Source organism: Cyprinodon tularosa, unplaced genomic scaffold (assembly GCF_016077235.1).
Source record: "Cyprinodon tularosa strain WSP-4 unplaced genomic scaffold, ASM1607723v1 ctg367, whole genome shotgun sequence".
Taxonomy (NCBI): domain Eukaryota; kingdom Metazoa; phylum Chordata; class Actinopteri; order Cyprinodontiformes; family Cyprinodontidae; genus Cyprinodon; species Cyprinodon tularosa.
Window position 1 is genome coordinate 82373 of NW_024039082.1, and position 22193 is coordinate 104565.

Below are 22193 nucleotides of genomic sequence, written 5' to 3' on the forward strand. Positions count from 1 at the left end.
GGCACCCTGCCAAAAAATGATAAAACAACGCTACGCTTTTTCTTTTGTTTCTATTTTTCATGTTTATGATATAAATACTGATAAGAGATGGACACATTCTGGGGAATGAAGTCGGTGTGGCTAACTGCTTGGTTTCCACTCTAAATCGGGCCAACCCGACAGGAGTCTTCCAGTTCTGTCGGCTCTGGTGGGAAACAGAATCAGAACCTGGATCCTCTGTCCCATCCTGGACTGATGACGGAACTGAGACGGTCAGAACCTTCTGCCTGAGGATGAAACTCTGTGGGTTTATGTGTTCAGGTTTAGGCTGCCGTCCGTCTTTCTGACTGATGGCGCCGATAAAAGCAGGTTCAGAGCAGAAAGGTCAGAGCTTTATCTCCTGACTCTCACCTGTCCTCCTCCTGTCCATCACTCCGTCTCTAACAGCTCAGATCTTCCTCTCCTCTTCGTCTCTGCTGGTTCTCAGCTCACAGATCAGATATCACTTCCTCTCATCCTCTGGGATGAAAGGAGGCGTGGATAAGGAGCTCTGAGCTGATCCGATGAAAATCCTGCTGCTCCTGCTGATTGATGGCTGTGTGTGCAGCAGCTCCTCAACCTCTGGAAATAAAACACAGAGAAAGAAACGAGAGCAAAAAGGAGAAAAGGCGAAGGAGATGAAGGATGAGAGACATTATGAAGGAAATAATTATGGGGGAGATTATTGGACCGAGGAGGAGCAGGACTAATGATTAGGAGCAGCAGTTTAAGGCTAATTTCATGTTTCTGCTGAACAAAGACACTTTCTGCTTCTCTCTATTTCCCTTCACTGCTTTCCACCCGTTTTAGTTCTGGTTTGATCCGCTTCATGCTCCTGTTGCCTCATTGGACGGGTCTCCCAGAGGGACCGGACCATTTGTCCGAGATGAAAAAAACAGAGCATGGTGTGATCGGTACCGGACCGGTTCCACAGGTTCTGAGACATTCAGTCTGGAGGTTCCTGTAAAGGTTCTGATTGGTGTTCAGACAACCAGAACCAAGAATCCTTCTCCTCCTCTCAGGCTTCCTGTCACGCTCAGTCAGAATCTCATTACCTCAGCCTCTTTACCTCTGTTATCCCCCCCCCCTTCAGTTTGTCCTCAGTCACCGTCTCCACCAATCAGCTTCCTCCGTTCCGCTCTAAAGGTTTCATGGTTAGTAATCCATATCCTCCATCCCTGGTTCAGAAACCTCAGGTCCGGCTCCCAGAACCGGGTCCAGGCATGGACCCAGAGACGTAGGCCTCCAGGCCGTTTCTGTTTCCCTAATGAGCCTTTGTCTGACGGATGCTCTCTGAGCCTCGGCTGCAGATTCATTTGAATAACGACTCAGAAGCAGAATAACAGACATGAGGAGAAAATTAAAGGGGCGTCTTGACGGCCTGAGGCGCTGAATCCATCCTACTTCCCGCTCTGCTTTACTTCCATAAGCATCAGACGGAGACGCTCTGGCTTTGATTGATTGTCCTGCCTTGTAGAGTTTAGAGGAGCTGAGCTCTGATGAAGTTCATCCATCTTCACCATCTTTGTCTCCTCAGATATGCTCATCCTCTTTGCTGCTCCAGGTTCATGTTTCGCCATCACGCTCAGAGAGTTCATCAGCTAACAGAGAAACCAGACCAGAAGAGATGATTAAACGGATCAATAGGGAGGAGAAACAGTCAGAACCCAACAGAGGATTGGTCCCCATGAGGACCGGCTCTCCCCTGAGGTTGGATGTTAGGGTTTTGACCAAGGATCTAGATAGACTTTAGGGTTATTTATGCTTTGGTGACATTCTGGGTTAGGCCATAGAAATGAATGGAAGGCAATGTTAATCCCCATAAGGATAGTAAAGAACCGTGTGTGTGTGTGTGTGTGGGTGTGCGCGCTACCTGCTGGTGTGATGACGGCCTGTCTGACGTTTTCTGTCATCTTCTCATTAAGCAGCTAATTGGAGTCTGAGCTGCTGATGGATGACTAAAGCATTACCTCATCGCTCTCCTGGTCACATGATCTGCGTTTGTGTGTGTGTGTGTGTTGTTGTTGTGTAGATGACTCACCATGGAGCACCTTATTTCTCTTCATTTAACTGTTGGGAATCTTACACGTATTTCCATCTGTTGCATTTTATGAATATATTTATTCTATAAACTTAAACTCCCCCTTTTAAAGGACCAGACTGGTTTCAGGATTAATCCGTCAGATCAGATTCAACTGGATGATGAATCTGATTTTGATTCTATAAAAAGTTTTCTTCTGTTTTGTTGCTGGAAAGTTTTTCTTTTTTTATTAGTTTTAATTTGGTACAAAATCCAAGCTAATTTAGATACTTGGATACTAAAGTTTCCAAACCGGCCGAATGAAAATGCAGCAGGAAAACAAACCCCGTCCAGAACCGGCCAGAGTCTCAGACCTGTTTGTGGGGGCAGAAACCCTGCTAGTGTCACCATGGAGACCCAGAGACTGTACCAGTCCAGTCAGCGGTTCTGGAGTCCGGATTGAGTGCCAATGTTCTCCAAACCTCAGTCAGTGTCTCAGCCAGTGGATCCAAATACTGAGGTCCAAGTAGGTTTCCTGATCAAACCCCTGAAGAAGAAAAGCCCCTCAGACCTGATGAAGCAAACATCCATTTTATTCAGCAGAAGGACAGAGAAACAGGTTCTGCATCCTCCTGAGGTCCCATCTGCTTCCTCTTATTTGATCAGTTTTATCAATTTGAATGCGTTCATGTATCTCAGGTTTTCCTTCCTACTATTCAGAGTTTGCTGCTACCTGCGTGTTAAAATGGTGTTTACTTCCACATGCATGTTGTTTGTACCAGATGTGCAGAACTGCAGCCCTCCATCCTGCTCATGTCTTTCTGTTTGCTTTCAGCCCTGGACGCTCGCCGGTCTCCTTCGACCACGAGATCATGATGATGAACCATGTTTACAAGGAGCGGTTTCCCAAGGTGGGTTCCTGAACCGGCTGCTGCTTTTTCCACATTCCAACTCAAACTCGGTCTTAGTTCCTGATCAACACCTTCCACATCATCCCCCCATGTCACCCCCCCTTTCTTTCCTTCCCTCCCCCAGGCTACGGCTCAGATGGAGGAGCGTCTGGCCGAGCTGCTGGCCTCCTCGGCGCCGGATAAGGTCCGCCCGCTGGCCGACGGGGCCCTGAGCTTCATCTACCATCAGCTGATCGAGTTGTCCAGGGACTGCCTGGTCAAAAGCAGAGAGGACCTCATCACGTCCAGATACTTCTACGAGCTGCAGGAGAACCTGGAGAAGCTGCTGCAGGACGTGAGTCTGAAGCTTTAATGTCTGAGAACAAGAAATCAGTGGAAGTTATGTCTGATCAGGTTTAGGGAACAGTGTCCTCCTTTATTATTGTTCAACATGATGCTGATTACAAACTCAGATTTACTGGAAAGAAAATTTCTGGCACTGAAACACCAGATAATGAAAAACGGAGCATTTTAGCATAAAGAGTTTATTTAACCAATCTAGAAAACAAACACAGAACATTAGAATAAAACTACATTGTAATTAAATAAACTTTTATTGCCATTATTAAGGTTTTACAGTTGGCAATTTTTAAAAAATTTTTCTGCTCCAATCCTTAATAATCCTTAATAATATTAGTGTTGGAAAATAAAATCACTGAAAGTAGAAAAAAAGAAAAGTTGCAGAAAAAAAAAGTCCAGAAGAAAAACATGTTTAGTCTTTAAAGCCGGTTTTGGTTCTAATCCAATGACAGAACCGTCCCATCGGTCCGTCCTTCGATCGGCTCACGGCATGACGCACCGCTCCGTTAACTCATCGGCGGCACGTCGTGATGTCACCTCGGTCAGTTTAGGCAGCAGCTGCCTCGTTATGTTTGACGATTTGGAGCGTTTTGGTGTTTTTGTTGTGACAGTCCGGCGCTGACGTCTCTGTTCGCTCCCAGCGGCCTCTGGCTGACCCTCACACACACACACACACGTACGTCTCCATCAGGACACACACTCTGTCTGATTTTAATTTCACACCCGAGCGATCACTGGAGGCTGACGGATGGTTTACCCCCCGTTGAGCGGGAGGGTTGAAGGTGGGCGGGGAATCGGGGGATTCCTCTGGCCGTGATTGGCTGTTTGGACTCAGTGAGGAGGAGGAGGAGGAGGAGGAGGGTGAAGCCTGTTCGGATGCTTTTGGAGAGTGTGAGAAAGTGGAGGTGAGCACATCTGTCTGGAGGTGCTGCTGCATGATGACATCATCGTTCAGGCGGCGTTAAGCGACGCGGAGCTCAGAGCAGTAGAGGATGTGAACAGGTGGACGCAGGTGCGGCGGTTCCTGATTCTGGTCTGAGCGATGTCTCGCGTGTCGTGGCAGAGGAGGCTGGAGGAGGAGGAGGTGGTGCAGGAGGTGTTGAGGAGGAGCGAGTGGAAGTTGCTGACCCACTGCTTGGAGGAGTCCCGGTTCACAGTTGAGTTCATTTTGATTTGTTTTCCCCTGATCTGAATCTGAGGCTCAACAACTTTAAGAGGTTCTGTTGGTCCTGCTGTGTTTGGGTCGTATCTGTGGATCGACCGGCTCCTGCGGTTCTGTGCAAAAGTTTGAAGCCAAGAGCTGAAGGCCGAAGAAAGAGAAAGAGGTCTGGATCTTCAAAGGAACTTGAAGTGACTGAAGACTTTTGCACAGAACAGAGAGTTTGATTAAAACCTGAAACCATGACGCTTTTCTCTTAGTTCCGGTCCATCCCAGAAACTGTTCTCCTCTCTGCTGCTCCTGCCACGGTTCTGTCCTTTTGTCTGGTTTCCTTATCTGCTCCTTCATCCCTCCTCTTCCTCTCCATGTCATGACCTCATTACATTCCTGGCAGGAGACCGGCTCACCTCTCATCTCCTCGCCTTTTATCCATCCTCCTTCCCTTCCTTCATCCGTCCCTGTCACAGACGGTCACTATGGCAACCTGCATCCAGGCCATGGTCTGCTGGGACCCCCTGTTGGACCCCTTTGGGTCGTAAGAGTGCCGCATACCTGTGGAGATGAACCGCCTGGATCTGTTCAACAAACTTTCATCATAAGAAAGAAGCTTCTTGCTTAGATTAAATAAAATCTAAGCAAAAAATTTAAATCCCAAACCGGGTTTACTTATTTGGTTTCCAATCTGCAGGCATTTTATCGTCCTTTTCATCACCTTTCTGTTGCTCCTCTGGTTCCTCCCTTTGGCTGCTAAGTTCCTGATATTATGGACCAGAACCGAGCCTCTTCTCCAGTTTAGGAAGGTTGTGGGAGGTCTGACTGGGTGCAGTAAAACCCTTTTATCTAAACATTATCAAACTAAAACAGCTTCACTAACCTACTGGTTGGTAGTTGGCTCGGTTGTAGTCTGAGCAAATGGACTGGTTGGGAGGAAGGATCTCTGACGACGACGCTTTGTGCGCCACGGCTGCAGCAGACCATCAACAGAGAAGCTGCACCAGCTTCATCCTCTGTAATCTTCTGTCCAACAAACATCTCTGTTATTATTGGTCAAAGTCATTGTTAGTGATTAACGAGCAGCAGTAGCTGATTGGTTAACTCTGATCAATTCAGGAATAAAAACGCTGCAATTCCAGACAGAACAGGTCAGAGTAGAGGAAGCTCTGTGTGTCGGTGGGAATCTTCATGGCCTGATGCTAACGTCACTGACAGTGGAACGTTTTTCCTCCTTGCTGTGTGTCTGGATCCACCTGGTGAGCAGCTGTGTTATTGCAATGTGAAGTAATGATGATAAACCCTGCCAACAACAGGAGCACTTGATCCTTTTAGAAGAAATATTTTCACAATTTATCTTTTAAAAATTCTAATAAGTTTAATTATCATTTCGTTAAAAAAGATCTTTTATTCCCAAATTAATCTACGTTTCCGTGTAAAATATTTGTAGTTTTTTATCGGTATTCCTCACTGAGGGCAAATTGTAAACCAGTTAAACTCGATATTTGTGCAGAAACGCAGCCATAAGGATGATTTTGGTTTTGTTAATTAAAAGCTCAGATATGTTCTTGCAAACATCAGCAGAACCTCTGAATGGAAGCATGTCGGGTTAAACGGGTGTTTGTGTCCAGCTCCTGTTGGTCGTCTTGGATGCAGCGGCGCTGGAGATGGGACTTCCTGCCTTTACTCCGTGTCTCTGCAGCGTCTCTCAGGCTGGGATTAATTATGGACTCTGCAGAGTCAGTCCATCGCTCTGCTGTCTGTTAGTCACCGATCAGCGGCCACCCTACATGCTCTCTCTAACTCACAGCATAAAGACGGCCCGTCCCCTCCAGCTTTCATTACATTTATAAATAATTCAGGGACCAGGGTTACAGGGCCCGCAGGCCTCCTGGTTCTGTCTGACAAACATCAGGTTGGTTTATGAGCAGCCGCTCTGCTCGACACACACATGCATTATAACAGCATTCATGTTTCACAGCAGGCGGGATGTAATTATTCCAGCCGCCGCTCCCAGCAGCGCCGTCTTTCCAGGGGTCACAGTTCGCTCCCGATGCTCCTGCAGCCGCGTTCTTGGGTAAATTGTTTCGTCTCGGAGCTGACAGACGTTTCTTGGAGGATACGGAGGAGGCTGACGGAGGTCACCCTGATTTAGATTAGCTCTCCTGTGTCCCTGAAACAGACTCCGTCCTCTTGTTGGTTCCCAGTCTGATCGCTCTGTATGTGAAGGACAAACACCAGAATGGAGGTGGTTGTCCTCAACCTCACCGTCAGGAAAACCTGCAACTTTAACACGGAAAGGACTGATGGCAGGAATCAGCACAGGCTGGAAAAGTGATCTAAAGAAGATTTATTTTTTCCTTCCATCCATCATATTTCACCCATTCATCCATCAAATCCATCATCAATCAAACCATTATCATCCATCCATCATCATCATCCATCCTTCATCCAGCCATCCATTCATACATCCATCCATCCTCATCCATCCCTGCATCCATCAACTACCCATCATCACTCATCTATTATTCATCCATCATCCGTTATCATTCTTCATCCGTTCATTCTTCATCCATTCATCCATCTATGATCTATGAACTCACTAATTAATGATCCTATTTCACTTAATTTTTATTTAAATTTTTGCAACTTACACAGACATATACATACAAGCCTATATTCAGGCTGCCGCTCTATATGGTAAAGTTAAAAAAAGAACAAAACTTTGAAAGTATATACAACAAGTTAGGCTTACAAGTAAAGTAGGTCACATGGTTAAACATAAGTAGCTCACAAACATGAATATAGTTAGTAATTAAATAAGCAGCACCAATGGAATAAAAATTTAATAGAAAATAATAAGTAAATATAAAAAATTACAATAGAATTGGAATAGAATACAATGAAAGAAAGAAAAAAGAAAAAGAATTAATGATCCTATTTAATAGTTATTTAGTTTCTAACCAGACGATCCACATTCTTTAACCATTAAGAACAGAAACCTTTAAATCGTTTCCATATTAAAGCCAGGTGTGTTGCTGCAGCTCAGCTGCTGGAACCAAATGTTCTACAGCTCCCATAATAACGGGAGAACATTTGGCTAGAAAGAAACAAGCAGTTGGTTCCTTGGTTTTGGTTACTCTGTTTGAACTGAGGTGTCTATGTATGCAGCTCACCTCTCTGATCTAAGCCTGGGTTCCGCTAACCCGGACTAATGAGCTGGTTCTGTTTGTTTTCAGGCTCACGAGCGCTCAGAGAGCGAAGAGGTGACGTTTGTCACACAGCTGGTGAAGAAGCTCATGATCATCATCGCCCGGCCGGCCCGACTCCTGGAGTGTCTGGTAGGAAACGGGTCAAATCCGATTAGTTCTCTGCACCTTTCTCTCCTAAAAACTAAACAGACAAAAAAATGATTGTTTACATTTGATCAGATTGATAAATAGCTGAATCAGAGATGGCTGCCAGTTAAATATTGATGGGAGCAACGTTTCAGACTGGGCTAGTTTTCAGTTCTTGCTGTGTTGGATTCTGTGGTTCTATGCATAAATGGGTCCTGAAGAGGAACCGTCACTAACATAATGCAACACACTCATTAGGTGAGCTCACTGAGTTTTAATGTCATGCTGCTTATTTCAAATGTGAAGTAACCCCACTGAAATGTTTCAAAGTCTCTTTAAAACTCAAGGAGCTTTTCGTTAATTCTTGCAGCTGAGCGCCGATCACCAAAATCTGTTTCCTCCAATCAGCAATCACAGGATCAAATCCATACATTCTTTTACTGCTGTCTTATGTACAACGGCATTGTATTATTATTGTTAAAATTATAGGATTTGAAAAACTATCATGAACTGACCACCAACTGAGGCTGCGGAGACGACCTTTTTAAAATAAAAATTGAAGATAGAGTAAATTATGTTGAAAAAGAATGAAATACGGGATGCTCTTAGGAGGTTTGTGTGTGGATTTTAAAAAAGCCATGTTAATTTAGCACTAGGAGGACTATTTCATCATCCTACCTACAGCTTAGACACCAACCAGCAGTTGCCTTCTCTCCCCACTCTGCTGCACTGCCTGCTAGCAGGCTCCTCTGATCCCTCACTGTCATTCTTCTCCTAGAGACTAGCCTCGCCTAGCCATAGCCTCTTGCTCCTCATTCTCTTCTCCAGAGTGACGCTGTCCGACTCCTGCTCAGCAGTAGCCTCTCCCCTGCCCTTAGTGTTCAGTTTTCCCAGTGGACTTTTTCAACCTTTCGCCATGCTCCTTGGATCCTCCGCAGTTAGCCTACCTAGCCTCGGTTAGATGAATCCCCGGTGCTACTGCTAGTTCCAGGCCGCCGTCTCACCTTCCTTCTGTTGACCGTGTGATTCGTCCCTGTTTTGGGCACTCCAAGGGCAGGAGAAAGATGCAAGACCACTTACAGAAAAACTCATCAACAACAACATAATCTGCGCTTAAATCGGTGGTTTTCATAATGAAGCGTGGTCACTGATCGTAGCCGATCACCTGAAAATCGTCTGATTTCTAAGCACTACCAATTAACCGGTGCAAGTCTAAACAGAACCAGCTTCAGATCTGTTTCTCCTGCTATTATTTGCCCGTTTTTGGTTTTACCCAATTGAACCTTTTATCCTTTGGGTGGTTCCAATGTTCTCCACACGCATCTTTCACCCTTGGAAGGTTCTGGTGTCGTCTACCATGGGTTCTGACCCCCAGTTATTTTGGTGGATTCAGCTCCCCTGATCCATTTGTCCAGTCCAGCAGATTTCTCTTTCACTGGAACCACCTTGGGTGTGTTTGGGAATTGGACCAGTCTAGATGTTCTGCAAAAACCCAAAGACAGGCTTTAGCGTGACTTTTCTTCGACAGTGGAGACCTGTGGAGTGTTTTCACAGAGGTTAGAGTTTGTTGGAGCAGCTGGTTCATTATAGCTACTTTATGGTCAGAGGATCCTCTCTCATCTCTAGGATTTTAATACTACTTCTCTATAATCCTGACAATGAGCTCACAGGGAAGAAATACTTCTGAATCTGACAGGTTTCTTTGTATTTTCAGGATTATTAGGTCGGTTTTCCAGGTACCTCTGGAAACAGAGGAGAACATTGGCATGTAGTAGCCTAGTGTTCCCTGATCTGCAGAGGAAGACCTCCTGACCTCCCTCCTCTTCCTCCTCTACAGGAGTTTGACCCAGAGGAGTTCTACCATCTCCTGGAAGCGGCTGAAGGCCACGCCAAAGAAGGTCAGGGCATCAAGTCCGACATTCCGCGGTACATCATCAGCCAGCTGGGCCTCACAAGGGATCCTCTGGAGGGTAAGACCACCGGACCACGGTCGGATCATACCCAGGTGTTTTTTGGGTATTCTAACAGTTTCTGTCCCCAGAAATGACCCAGCTGAGCAGCTATGACAGCGGGAACCCAGAGACACCAGAGGCTGATGACGCAGCCGATGTGAGTTTACTGTCAGAACCAGATCAGTTGATGAGTTGGGATAAAGTCTGACGCTTCTGGTGCTGATCTCTCACTGATTGATTTCAGGGCCAAAGTTCCACCATCCCTGCTGCTCCACCTCAGTCCAGAACCAAAACTCCTCGAGAGGAAGACTTTGAGACCATCAAGCTGATCAGTAACGGAGCCTACGGGTATGGCAGCATCCAACCAGGTCAGCACCGGTCATCCCAGGATCTCCTCCTGACCAGTCTGTCTGTCCTGTCTCTGCAGGGCGGTGTATCTGGTGCGTCATAAGGAAACTCGGCAGCGATTCGCCATGAAAAAGATCAACAAGCAGAACCTCATCCTAAGGAACCAGATCCAGCAGGCCTTTGTGGAGCGAGACATCCTGACCTTTGCAGAGAACCCGTTTGTTGTCTCCATGTTCTGCTCCTTTGAGACCCGGAGGCACCTCTGCATGGTGATGGAGTATGTGGAGGGTAAGGAACCAGGACCTGGTGTGCTGGTCGTCAGGCTACCTGGTTTGGACCCGGTTTCTGTTCAGTGTTGAGACAAACAATGGCAAAACATTGCTTTTGCTGTAACTAACGCTGTAACCAATTTGTGAAAGACAGTAATGTGTTAGTCACAGAGATGGCAAAAGTACTCACTTTCCGTACTTGAGTAAAAGTACAGATACTTGTTAAAAAGTACTCTGGTAAAAGTGAAAGTACTGATTAAACTTCTTTACTCAAGTAAAAGTAACAAAGTACAGGCTTGTAAATTTACTTAAAGTATAAAAGTAAAAGTAGAAACCACTTTTTTCATGCCGTTGCCTACATTTTAAATGGATGTCTGCCAATAGGACTAGATCTCCGTTGTGTTCATTTTCAATCATCTCGTCGTCCATGCTACTATGCTAACGCCACCGCCACCAAGCTGCAATGATTTGCCGCGAATGAATACCGCCAAATCTGTCGATTCATCTTGTAGTGGTGCGTCAAATGCAACGCAGATTCCCATCCAATTAGATTGAATTTGGTATTGATGAAGTGAAAAATAATAACGGTAACTCCATTGAAATGATTCAAAACTAAAGTACCGAGCCAATTTTTTTAAATGTAAGGAGTAGAAAGTACAGATATTTGTGTAAAAATGTAAAGAGTAGAAGTAAAAAGTCGCCATAAAAATAAGTAGTAAAGTAAAGTAAAAATATCAGAAAAATCTACTTGAGTACAGTAACGAAGTATTTGTACTTCGTTACTTCCCATCTCTGGTTAGTCATTACTATGGTTTAAACATATTTGGTATACGTTTCTTAACGTGTATAAATAAGGACTACAGTCAAGTGTAAATGCTCTGAGTCAATGATTTGATTATGTTATAAACTTAGTTTAGAAGTTGTGATCTAAAGAGGCTCCTCACATCAGCTTAACACTGAAATCCTGCCTTTAATCAACATCCTGGGATCATTCAGTCCTGCTCCTGTTTTTCTTTTCTGGAATATTGAAACCATGTTCAATTCTATGTAAATTTACATTTTGATGAATAGCTTGAAAAGCATCATTTTTTTCTTTTATGGTAAACAGGAAACATCATCACATCTACACAATCATATTGCAACTCACTTGTCAAACCACACACACCAAAATAATACAGATTAGTTTTCAATGTTTTTAGACTTTAAATTAATAATTAATTCATTAATTGATAACAAACTCCTTAGCTTCCATGGTTGAACCTCTAGTTGTATTCAGAGTTCTAATAACAACTAAGTTTTCAAAATTCCCTGACACTTTAGATCATAAAAAGTAACTACATATTTACCTTGGATACTAAACAAGTTACTTTGAGTAGTAACTGAGTTACAGAATTTTGGAGAAATAACTATAACTAGTTAGTTTTTTAATTAACTTGCCCAACACTGGTTCTGTTCTGTTTGTAGAGCGATTTAATGATGAAGCGTCAGCTGCCTGATTCCTATGGCAACTAAACTTTTCATTATATTCCAGGAAAGAAATATCCTGATAAATTATTGAACCTGGGAAGTTCTGAAATATTTTAATAAAATTTTTTATAAATGAATGTATTCTAACTGGGTTTGGGCTACTGGTCTTGCTTGGACCTATGATGGTTCTGACCCAGGAAAATGTTCAGAACCTTCAGGGTCTGAACTCTACAGGTTTCCCCCTGCTAACTTCAGATTGGTTCTGGAGAACCCGGACCTGATGGTTCTGTTTTACCTCTGCTGAAACTTGCATGTTTGGGTCCCAGTAAGTTCTGATCCAGTTTAGAAATCCTAATTTTCACACAGGGACGTGGTTGTTCTAGCCGTATTTTAGGCTCCACCTCCAATCCCACCTAAAGGTGGGAATCACCATAGCAACCAGTGACCCCACAGACTTGTTTCTGTGACGGTACCGTGGTAAATCTGACTTACCCGTGGTTCTGGTCCTGCTGTCCAGGTGGGGACTGCGCCACCCTGCTGAAGAACATACGGGCGCTGCCCGTGGACATGGCTCGGATGTACTTCGCTGAGACCGTCCTGGCCCTGGAGTACCTTCACAACTACGGCATCGTCCACCGAGACCTCAAACCCGACAAGTAGGACCAGAGTTTCCTCTGCTTTGCACGTTCTGTTGGGTCCAGATGGGCTGTAGGTGAGATGTTTCTCTCCATCTTGTCCTCAGTCTGCTAATCACTTCTCTGGGACACATCAAGTTGACGGACTTCGGGCTCTCCAAGATCGGCCTGATGAGTCTGACCACCAACCTGTATGAAGGCCACATAGAAAAGGACACCAGGGAGTTCCTGGACAAACAGGTACATCCTCCTTCAGCTCCAGCCCAGTGGCCCGCTTCTGCTGGTTTCTTAATGTTCTCCGCTCTGTGCTGCTACCTGTCTGCAGGTGTGCGGCACCCCGGAGTACATCGCCCCGGAGGTGATCCTGCGTCAGGGCTATGGAAAGCCGGTGGACTGGTGGGCCATGGGGGTCATCCTGTATGAGTTCCTGGTGGGCTGCGCTCCGTTCTTTGGAGACACCCCTGAGGAGCTGTTTGGTCAGGTGATCAGCGGTGAGTTTCTGCTGTAGATGCAGGAAGTAAACGCTTGTATCTGGTCAGCCATGTTGGGCTGAGCCCCTCCCTGCACCAATGAACACCTGTGGTTCTGATCAGACAGCCAAGTCTCTTGGTTCTGTGGGAATCAGGTGACCAAATGATGATCAGAATGATCTCGAAGATCAGGATCCTCTGTAGAGTCACTGAAAAGTTCTGAGCAAACAGAACAAAACAAGTAAATGAAAGTTGGTAGAACATATGAAAGTTCACCAGTCCAGCTGAGACTGGGCCGATACAGAGAGTTAGATGTAGAGCTGCTGATCTTCCGTCAGAGTTCTCCTTCTGGTCAGTCAGACGCCACATGAGGCAGAAACCCAGCGTTCAGTACAAACCAGAATAAAGGTTTTAAGACCTGTTTCAATCTCTGGGTGGATCAGAAATGGCAGTAGTTTCCATCCAGTTTTTTTTGCTGTAGAGATGTTCACGTGATTGATTATCTCCATCCTGTTCATGCTTCTTGGTCCTCTGACTGCCTCCCTGTTCTCTATCAGATGAGATCATTTGGCCGGAGGGCGACGAAGCGCTGCCTCAGGACGCTGAGGACCTCATCACACAGCTGCTCCGACAAAACCCCCTGGAGAGGCTCGGAACAGGTACCAGACCCGCTCAGCCTCAGACTGAATGACCTGTCTGATGGGTGTGTCCAGTAGTTTAGTGCTGAGGACTGTTTCCTTTGAGTCATCAGCCACCAGCTCTCTGAGTAAAAGAAGGAAGACTGGACCCCTGGAACTGGGTTTAGCCCAATGCTAACAGGCCAGAATCCAAACCTGATCCAATTCAGCGAAGGCCCAGTCTAATCCAGAACCTCCTGTGTCTGTTGGTCAGGAGGAGCCTTCGAGGTGAAGCAACACCCATTCTTCAGCGAGCTGGACTGGAACGGGCTGCTGAGGCAGAAGGCAGAGTTCATCCCTCAGCTGGAGTCAGAGGACGACACCAGCTACTTTGACAGTAGGTTCCAGAACCCCCCAAACCCCCACCCCACAGTTTCTGTGTGGAGCTCAGAAACTAAAGCTGCCTCTGTTTTTGGCCCTCAGCTCGATCGGACCGGTACCACCACATGGATTCAGAGGACGAAGATGACACCAACGATGATGAGCATGTGGAGCTTCGACAGTTCTCCTCCTGCTCTCCTCGCTTCAGCAAGGTACAAATGGATTCAAGTCACATCGGCTCCCCTTCTGAAACCCGATTGGAAAACCTGCTAGGATTGGTTTTGGGTCGGCTGTGATGGGACAGAATTACGTGTTTCTGCAGGTGTACAGCAGCATGGAGCGTCTGTCTCTCCATGAGGAGAAGAGGACTCCTCCTCCCACCAAGCGCAGCCTGAGTGAGGAGGGAGGAGATCGCATCGACAGCCTGAGCGGACTCAAATCCCGGGATCGGTCCTGGCTGGTCGGATCCCCAGAGATGTGAGTTTATGGCTTCCTAGACTCTTAGAGCAAACTGTAGAAGTGTCTGACGGTCCTGTTCTCCCAGTCTGAGGAAGCGGCTGTCTGTCTCTGAGTCCTCCCACACGGAGAGCGACTCCAGTCCGCCTCTGACGGTCAGGAGACGCTGCTGTTCTGCCATCATAGAGATGCCGCGCTTTGCTATCTCGGCCGAGGAGGAGGCAAGTCCAGGTACGTAGACTGAACCACTGAACGGAAATATATAAACTGTAGCTTCTGATGAAGAACAAAACTTCAGTTGTTCTTTACTCCACATTTGGAAACTCATCACAATAAAAGGCTTCTGTTAGCTAGCTGAAGCTAATCTTGGGTTTATTAGCTATTTCAGGTGTTGTTAAAGAAAATGTGTCAGAGACCAGTATACTATGCAAAAACAACTGCTAATGTTGCTAAAGCTACATCCATAGAAATACACACTGGTCAGATTATCCAGCTTGACCTCATGAGAACAGAAAGGTGTTTTAAAGCCATCCAAAAGTGCTATCTGTCTTTTTGTTGAGAAGAGAATTTCTGTAAGTTAAGTAAAATACCAGCTTATGACTCCTTTAAACATCACTGCTATCAAATAAAATTAGAAACTCTTCCAGGCTGAGAGAATCTTCAGGAAGTCTGGAGATCAGCTTCCTGAAGAGAATAACCTGCTGCTCCGTCTGATTGATCCATCAGGGGGTGCTGGCAGCAGGAAAAGTACAGGCCTGATTGGTCCTAACGCAGTGAGGGGCCCGCGCTCCGAGGATCTCCCGCTCACCATCCCAGAGCTCCCAGTGGAGCGGGAGCTGAAGCTGGACGAGTCGCCCACAACGCCGAGCTCCACCAGCAGCCAGCTGAGCAAGTCCACACTAACACGTCAGTTCATACACACCTAATCCTAATCCCCGACCCAAGAGCAGACCTTTGTTTCTTTTGGGACCACTCCAAAGGGCCCCACAATGTTGCATGTTCCGGGAACTGTCCCCACAAAGTACTAAATCCAGGCAACACACCCAGCTGCGAAGCTTAGGTCTCCAGCTGCTGCAGCGAGGCTCTCAGGGCTGAGGCAGCTTCCTCCGTCTGCAAATGGTGGATACAAAGATTTTTTGTTGTGGGGGTGCAGCCGTCCCACCTCAGAATCACAGCCACTCTGGGTGGGTTTTGTTACAAGCTCTCCAGAAGCAACGATGGCTGTGATGATCAGATGTTCTCATGGTTTAATCAAATTAATCAAAGTATTAATGTGTCATAAATTTCAGAAAACTTTGTTTTTCTGCCAAATTGCTGAAAAGATCCAGATTGATTGACTGATAAACTGACTCTTTTCAGCGGGCAGCTCCGGGGACGTGTGCGAACGAACAAACGGCGGCGGGGCACCTAAACCAGATGCTGACTCTCCGTCTACGCCGAAGGCCATCAGCGACCTTGCGGCTCGCAGGGCGCGCCATCGCCTAATGTCTGGAGATGCAGACAAACACGCAGCAAGCTCATGCTCGCGGCCGTTCACCAAAGTCATCAAGTCGGCCTCGGCAAATACTCTGTCACTGGTGATCCCTGGAGGTCGGTGCGATTTCTAGCTGCAGGAACGGAAAGCTCTCTGTGCCATGAAGCTCTGCTGACTCGTTTTTATCTGACTGTAGATCATCACGGAGCGTCCCCATTGGCCAGCCCCATGTCTCCTCACTCGCTTTCGTCCAACCCGTCGTCCCGGGACTCTTCGCCGAGCCGTGACCTGTCTCCAGCCGTGACCAACATCAAACCAGCCATCGTCATCCACCGAGCGGGAAAGAAGTACGGCTTCACCCTGAGAGCCATCCGGGTCTACATGGGAGACAGCAACATCTACACCGTACAGCACATGGTCTGGGTGAGTTCCAGAACCGACCCGAGAGGTTCCGACACCCCATGTTCCACATAAGTTTTTTATCAAATGTAAGAATCTGGTTAAAAATCATCCAGTCCTGCCCCCCGGCCTCCAACACCTCCACCCTCCGGTTGTTTTCTACATGCAGCTCTGACCCAGTTAGTATTGTTCTTTAGAACCAGCAAAAAAAAGCAACTAATCTGGAGTTTAAAGTTTCAGAACTTCCAAGCTGCTATCCCAGAACAGCATGAATTATGATCTTTAGATTTAGAGGCTGTTTAGTTTTAAAACTTTAGGGTTCAATTTCTAGAACCTACAGGTTGTGTTTAAACAATTTCAGGAGGCTGGGTGATTAATATTCTGTTTATGAAGATTTCCTTTTTGGAAAATCTGCATTTTATCCACCAATTGTTTCCCATCGCTCAGAGAAATGACAGTTCATTACTTTGTATTTATTAGTAATGTCTCCTCATAACTGATAACCTAGCTAGTGCTAACGTTTAACTGGTTCTTTGCCTTTATATTAATGTCACCTCCCAGAGGAAATGATTGAAATTAAAGTTAGTATTAGAAAGCAGTGTTTGTTATTCTTCATTATAAAACTTCAGGGGAAAATATTTAATAGATTTAATTTGGAGATCTGATTTTTAAAGCATATTGTCCAGCCTTAGTGTAGAAGTTAATCATCTGGTAGTCATACAGTATTTTTAATGAGCTTAAAGGATTCGTTCCTAAACCTTGAGTGATATCATATCCTGTGGTTTAAAGGCGTTTTGAAATAATTTCCCCTTAAGGTGAAAATCATTTGACTGGATCCCACAGGTTACTCAGATGAAGCTTACAAGGAAGGTACCCTGAACCCGCCTGGCACTGTCTCCTTTATGAGTGTGGGATGACTCACTGGGAGTTCTGGTGATTGTGTGTAAATCTCAGAAGTCCACCTTAAAGTAGCTGGTTTCTGATGAGGCTCCCTGTAAATACAGGTAGTTACCTGGTTGGGACACTATCACCATCACAGTTAGGTTGATTATCCAGAATGTTTGAGCTTCTTGGTGTCTTATAATCTGGTATTAATGATTAACCATTGCTGGGTCGCCATCTGCAAGACTTGGCAGTAAAGAAAAACACCTCCCAGGCTGAGTTTGTCCTGTTATCCTCCCTCTGATCTTCCATTTCTCCTTTCATTCTCAGCATGTGGAGGAGGGGGGTCCGGCACACGAGGCGGGGCTGAGGAAGGGCGATCTGATCACCCATGTAAACGGCGAGCCAGTCCACGGTCTAGTTCACACTGAGGTGGTGGAGCTCATACTGAAGGTAAAACCCTAAACCTTTACTAGGGTGATGAGAATAATGAGACCAAACACTGAAACTACCACATGTCGTCCCTCAGAGCGGAGCCAAAGTCTCAATCTCTGCCACGCCGTTTGAAAACACGTCCATCAAAGTCGGTCCCGCCCGCAAGACAACGCACAAGTCCAAGATGGCGAGACGCAACAAGAAAACGAAGAACAAGGAGGGGCAGGACAGGTAGCGCTCACTCTGGAGTAACTACTTTTATTATTTTTATAAGAACCACCATCAGTCTGTAGAACCACCATCAGTCTGTAGAACCACCATCAGTCTGTAGAACCACCATCAGTCTGTAGAACCACCATCAGTCTGTAGGACCACCATCAGTCAGTCTGTAGGATTACCATCAGTCTGAAGAACCACTATCAGTCTGTAGAACCACCATCGGTCTGTAGAACCACCATCAGCCTGTAGGACCACCATCAGCCTGTAGGACCACCATCAGTCAGTCTGTAGGATTACCATCAGTCTGAAGAACCACCATCAGTCTGTAGAACCACCATCGGTCTGTAGAACCACCATCGGTCTGTAGAACCACCATCAGTCTGTAGGACCACCATCAGTCAGTCTGTAGTATTACCATCAGTCTGAAGAACCACCATCAGTCTGTAGAACCACCATCGGTCTGTAGAACCACCATCGGTCTGTAGAACCACCATCGGTCTGTAGAACCACCATCGGTCTGTAGAACCACCATCAGTCTGTAGGATCACCATCAGTCTGTAGAACCACCATCAGTCTATAGAACCACCATTGGTCTGTAGGACCACCATCAGTCTGTAGAACCACCATCAGTCTGTAGGACCACCATCAGTCTGTAGAACCACCATCAGTCTGTAGGACCACCATCAGTCTGTAGAACCACCATCAGTCTGTAGGACCACCATCAGTCTGTAGGACCACCATCAGTCTGTAGAACCACCATCAGTCTGTAGGATCACCATCAGTCTGTAGAACCACCATCAGTCTGTAGAACCACCATCAGTCTGTAGAACCACCATCAGTCTGTAGGATCACTATCAGTCTGTAGAACCACCATCAGTCTGTAGGACCACCATCAGTCAGTCTGTAGAACCACCATCAGTCTGTAGAACCACCATCAGTCTGTAGGATCACCATCAGTCTGTAGAACCACCATCAGTCTGTAGGATCACCATCAGTCTGTAGAACCACCATCAGTCTGTAGAACCACCATCAGTCTGTAGAACCACCATCAGTCTGTAGAACCACCATCAGTCTGTAGGATCACTATCAGTCTGTAGAACCACCATCAGTCTGTAGGACCACCATCAGTCAGTCTGTAGAACCACCATCAGTCTGTAGAACCACCATCAGTCTGTAGGATCACCATCAGTCTGTAGAACCACCATCAGTCTGTAGAACCACCATCAGTCTGTAGAACCACCATCAGTCTGTAGAACCACCATCAGTCTGTAGAACCACCATCAGTCTGTAGGATCACTATCAGTCTGTAGAACCACCATCAGTCTGTAGGACCACCATCAGTCAGTCTGTAGAACCACCATCAGTCTGTAGAACCACCATCAGTCTGTAGGATCACCATCAGTCTGTAGAACCACCATCAGTCTGTAGAACCACCATCAGTCTGTAGAACCACCATCAGTCTGTAGGATCACTATCAGTCTGTAGAACCACCATCAGTCTGTAGGACCACCATCAGTCAGTCTGTAGAACCACCATCAGTCTGTAGAACCACCATCAGTCTGTAGGATCACCATCAGTCTGTAGAACCACCATCAGTCTGTAGAACCACCATCAGTCTGTAGAACCACCATCAGTCTGTAGAACCACCATCAGTCTGTAGAACCACTATAGGTCTGTAGAACAGGCTTCATTGGTTTCTCACACAGACGTGTTTCTTTTAGTTTAATGTTTGGTATCATTGGTCCGGTCCGGTCCAATGGTCCAGCACAACAAAGCAGTTGATTCAGTTTTTTTTTTAGTTTTTCCAAAAACACTAGAGATCTGGTTTTTTTCTCTTTAACATGTTTTTTAGTCCGCTCTCATCTTTAACATGGCCAGGTCTGAGTATTTAGTTAACCTGAATCACAGAGGTCCAGGAACCGGACCTGGTGGGACCCTTCTGTTAATGAGCCGTTACTGTCCTGCAGCAGCAAGAAGAAGACGTCTCTGTTCAGGAAGATCACCAAGCAGGCGTCCCTCCTCCATACCAGCCGCAGTCTGTCTTCCTTGAACCGCTCGCTGTCTTCAGGGGAGAGCGGCCCCGGCTCACCCACTCATAACCTGTCGCCACGGAGCCCCACGCAGGGGTACCGGTCCACACCAGACTCTGCTCATTCAGGTGACTCACACAGCCCTGATGGTAGAACATCAGCATCAGATAGAAAGTTCTGGATAAATGACAGAACCTGTTCTTTAGATGCTGAACTTAACAGAGTGAGTTTTTTTTTCTGTTTCTTTGTTTCTTTTCCCACCAGTTGGAGGAACATCGTCCCAGAGCAGCTCTCCCAGCTCCAGCGTTCCCAACTCCCCGGCCAGCTCCGGCCACATCCGCCCCAGCTCCCTGCACGGCCTCGCCCCCAAGCTCCAGCGCCAGTACCGCTCTCCCCGTCGCAAGTCTGCGGGTAACATCCCCCTCTCCCCCTTGGCCCGGACACCGTCCCCCACCCCCCAGAGCAGCTCCCCCCCGCGCTCTCCGTCTCCCCTCCCTAATCACGCCATGGGGCAGCCCTTCCCAGTGAAGCTCCATTCCTCCCCTCCGCTGGTCAGACAGATATCGAGGCCTAAGAGCGCCGAGCCTCCTCGCTCCCCGCTCCTCAAGAGGGTGCAGTCGGCTGAGAAACTCGCCCCATTACTATCCAGCTCGCCTTCTTCTCCTGCCGCAGTGGGCGGAGCATCGGGAGCAACGGCGGGAAGCAGGAAGCACAGCCTGGACATCTCCCATTCGGAGTTTAAGAAAGAGATTCTGCAAAGGGAGCCAAGCTTCCAGAGCCTTCAGGTAAAGATGGAAGATGTTCTGTTTGGACGGATGGGGAGGAGGTCCATCCTGACGTTCTGTTGACCCTTCTGTCTTTGTCCCTCAGGAGTCGGCCAGCGAGGGGCTGCTGTCCTCCGCGGGCCGCGGCCTGGAGAAGGGAGGACTTCATCCAGGCAGGAAACTGGGGCGTCAGGAAGGCGACCAGGTGACCGGATCCCTCGGTCTGACCCATGGGAAGAGCAAGCTGAAGGACAAGCTGTCGGCCATCCGGCAGGACCGTGCCGAGAGGCGTGAGTCGCTGCAGAAACAGGACGCCATCCACGAAGTGGACTCCTCAGAGGACGAGACGGACGAAGGCTCAGAGGACAGCCAGGACGGACGCAGGGCAGCCTCCTTCGCACCTCCCCCCCTGCTGAGACCCACCTCTGTGAGGACGGGTCCTGGCGGGACACTGCCATCCCTTTGCCTCGCTCCCTGCACCCCCCACGCCACCTTCAGCCACATGGGGCCACCCCCCGCCCCTCTGTCCTCAGCTGGAAGTCCGCTCTCATCTGTGGAGGAGGCGAACGAACCGGAGCGGAAGCTTCCAGAGCCGACACAGGTCTCCTTCTCCACCCCCGGCAGCGCTTTCATATCCGTCACCAAGCCAACCCCGCAACCAGACCAGCAGAACCCCCCAGAAACCCGGGAGCCCCCCCGCGCCTCCTGCTCCTCCCCTGGCATCCCTAAAGAGAAGAAGGAGGCGGATAACCGCAGGCTGTGTGCAGCTGCTGGTCAGAACAGCCCAACCTCAGCAGCCTCCACGCCCCCCCAGGGTCCCCTGGCCCCGCCCACTGAGAGCGGCATGGAGCGGGTTGTGTCCCAACTCGCCACGGTAGCAAAGAGCGTCCTGGGTCCGGTCAAACTCACCTCGTCTTCAGACAAATCCTCAAAGGAGCAGAAGCCAGCCCCCCAATCCCCCAGCAGACTGAGGACAGACCGCTCTGCTTCTTCAACCAAACCCCCCTCCCAGAGAGACTCTGCAGCACCACAGTCCTGCAGGGATGCACCGGAGCGGCCCACGCCAAGAGCCGCTACGGCGCCTGAGCCCCCGCTCCGAAGGCCCGACCCCCCGACCACCACTGCCAGCGCTGCTGCGGTCTCACAGCACGGCAAAGCCTCCAACAGGAAGACGTAGCAGCAGAATCCCTCGCCCCGTTCTCAGCTGCGCCTTCAATTTCACGCTTATCTGGTACTTTTAGTGGACTTTTTATGTCAATTTCCTCTTCCTGCTTTCAGCCAAAATGACACGTGAGGGGCTGCAAATCCAAACACTGGCTGGTCCCAAAAAGTGATGCCGATCCATTTCCAGCCGTCTGCTTGTACAGAACCACCCGGTAGTTGCAAAGGATCCAAAGGGTCACAGCATCAGGTCCAACTTTGGATCATTAGTGACGGTACGACGCATCAGTCAGAACCGGTTTAAATCCTAAACATCAACAAACGATGAAAATAAAGAAAGCTGAAGGTTTACGGTTTGACCTCCAACTGGTGGATCATTAAGCAAATATTTCCTCACAGAGTAGAAGGGGAAAAATGAGGTCCTGAAAAGCATCTCTAAGGTTTGAGTTAAGGCAGAA

At 47.5% G+C, this 22193-nt stretch overlaps 1 protein-coding gene across 18 annotated transcripts in view; it reads left to right on the forward strand.

Moving 5' to 3' along the window:
- The window catches only part of mast2 (microtubule associated serine/threonine kinase 2), an 84400-nt gene extending 62584 nt beyond the window's left edge, over nt 1–21816 (forward strand). For 15 of the 18 annotated variants that reach the window (XM_038296076.1, XM_038296078.1, XM_038296086.1 and 12 more), the window contains 23 exons: nt 2874–2949; nt 3074–3283; nt 7678–7779; nt 9614–9746; nt 9818–9885; nt 9973–10076; nt 10156–10364; nt 12330–12468; nt 12555–12687; nt 12773–12938; nt 13475–13576; nt 13809–13931; nt 14018–14127; nt 14238–14392; nt 14460–14602; nt 15098–15277; nt 15731–15961; nt 16042–16268; nt 17457–17579; nt 17656–17792; nt 19748–19938; nt 20075–20595; nt 20681–21816. In XM_038296076.1, coding sequence (XP_038152004.1) covers nt 2874–2949; nt 3074–3283; nt 7678–7779; nt 9614–9746; nt 9818–9885; nt 9973–10076; nt 10156–10364; nt 12330–12468; nt 12555–12687; nt 12773–12938; nt 13475–13576; nt 13809–13931; nt 14018–14127; nt 14238–14392; nt 14460–14602; nt 15098–15277; nt 15731–15961; nt 16042–16268; nt 17457–17579; nt 17656–17792; nt 19748–19938; nt 20075–20595; nt 20681–21751 — 4654 coding nt within the window. In that variant the 3' untranslated portion in view covers nt 21752–21816. The remainder of the gene's footprint in view (nt 1–2873; nt 2950–3073; nt 3284–7677; nt 7780–9613; nt 9747–9817; nt 9886–9972; nt 10077–10155; nt 10365–12329; nt 12469–12554; nt 12688–12772; nt 12939–13474; nt 13577–13808; nt 13932–14017; nt 14128–14237; nt 14393–14459; nt 14603–15097; nt 15278–15730; nt 15962–16041; nt 16269–17456; nt 17580–17655; nt 17793–19747; nt 19939–20074; nt 20596–20680) is intronic. The other 3 variants (XM_038296092.1, XM_038296077.1, XM_038296093.1) reach the window with 1 other exon arrangement.
- Nucleotides 21817–22193: the final 377 nt, after the last annotated feature.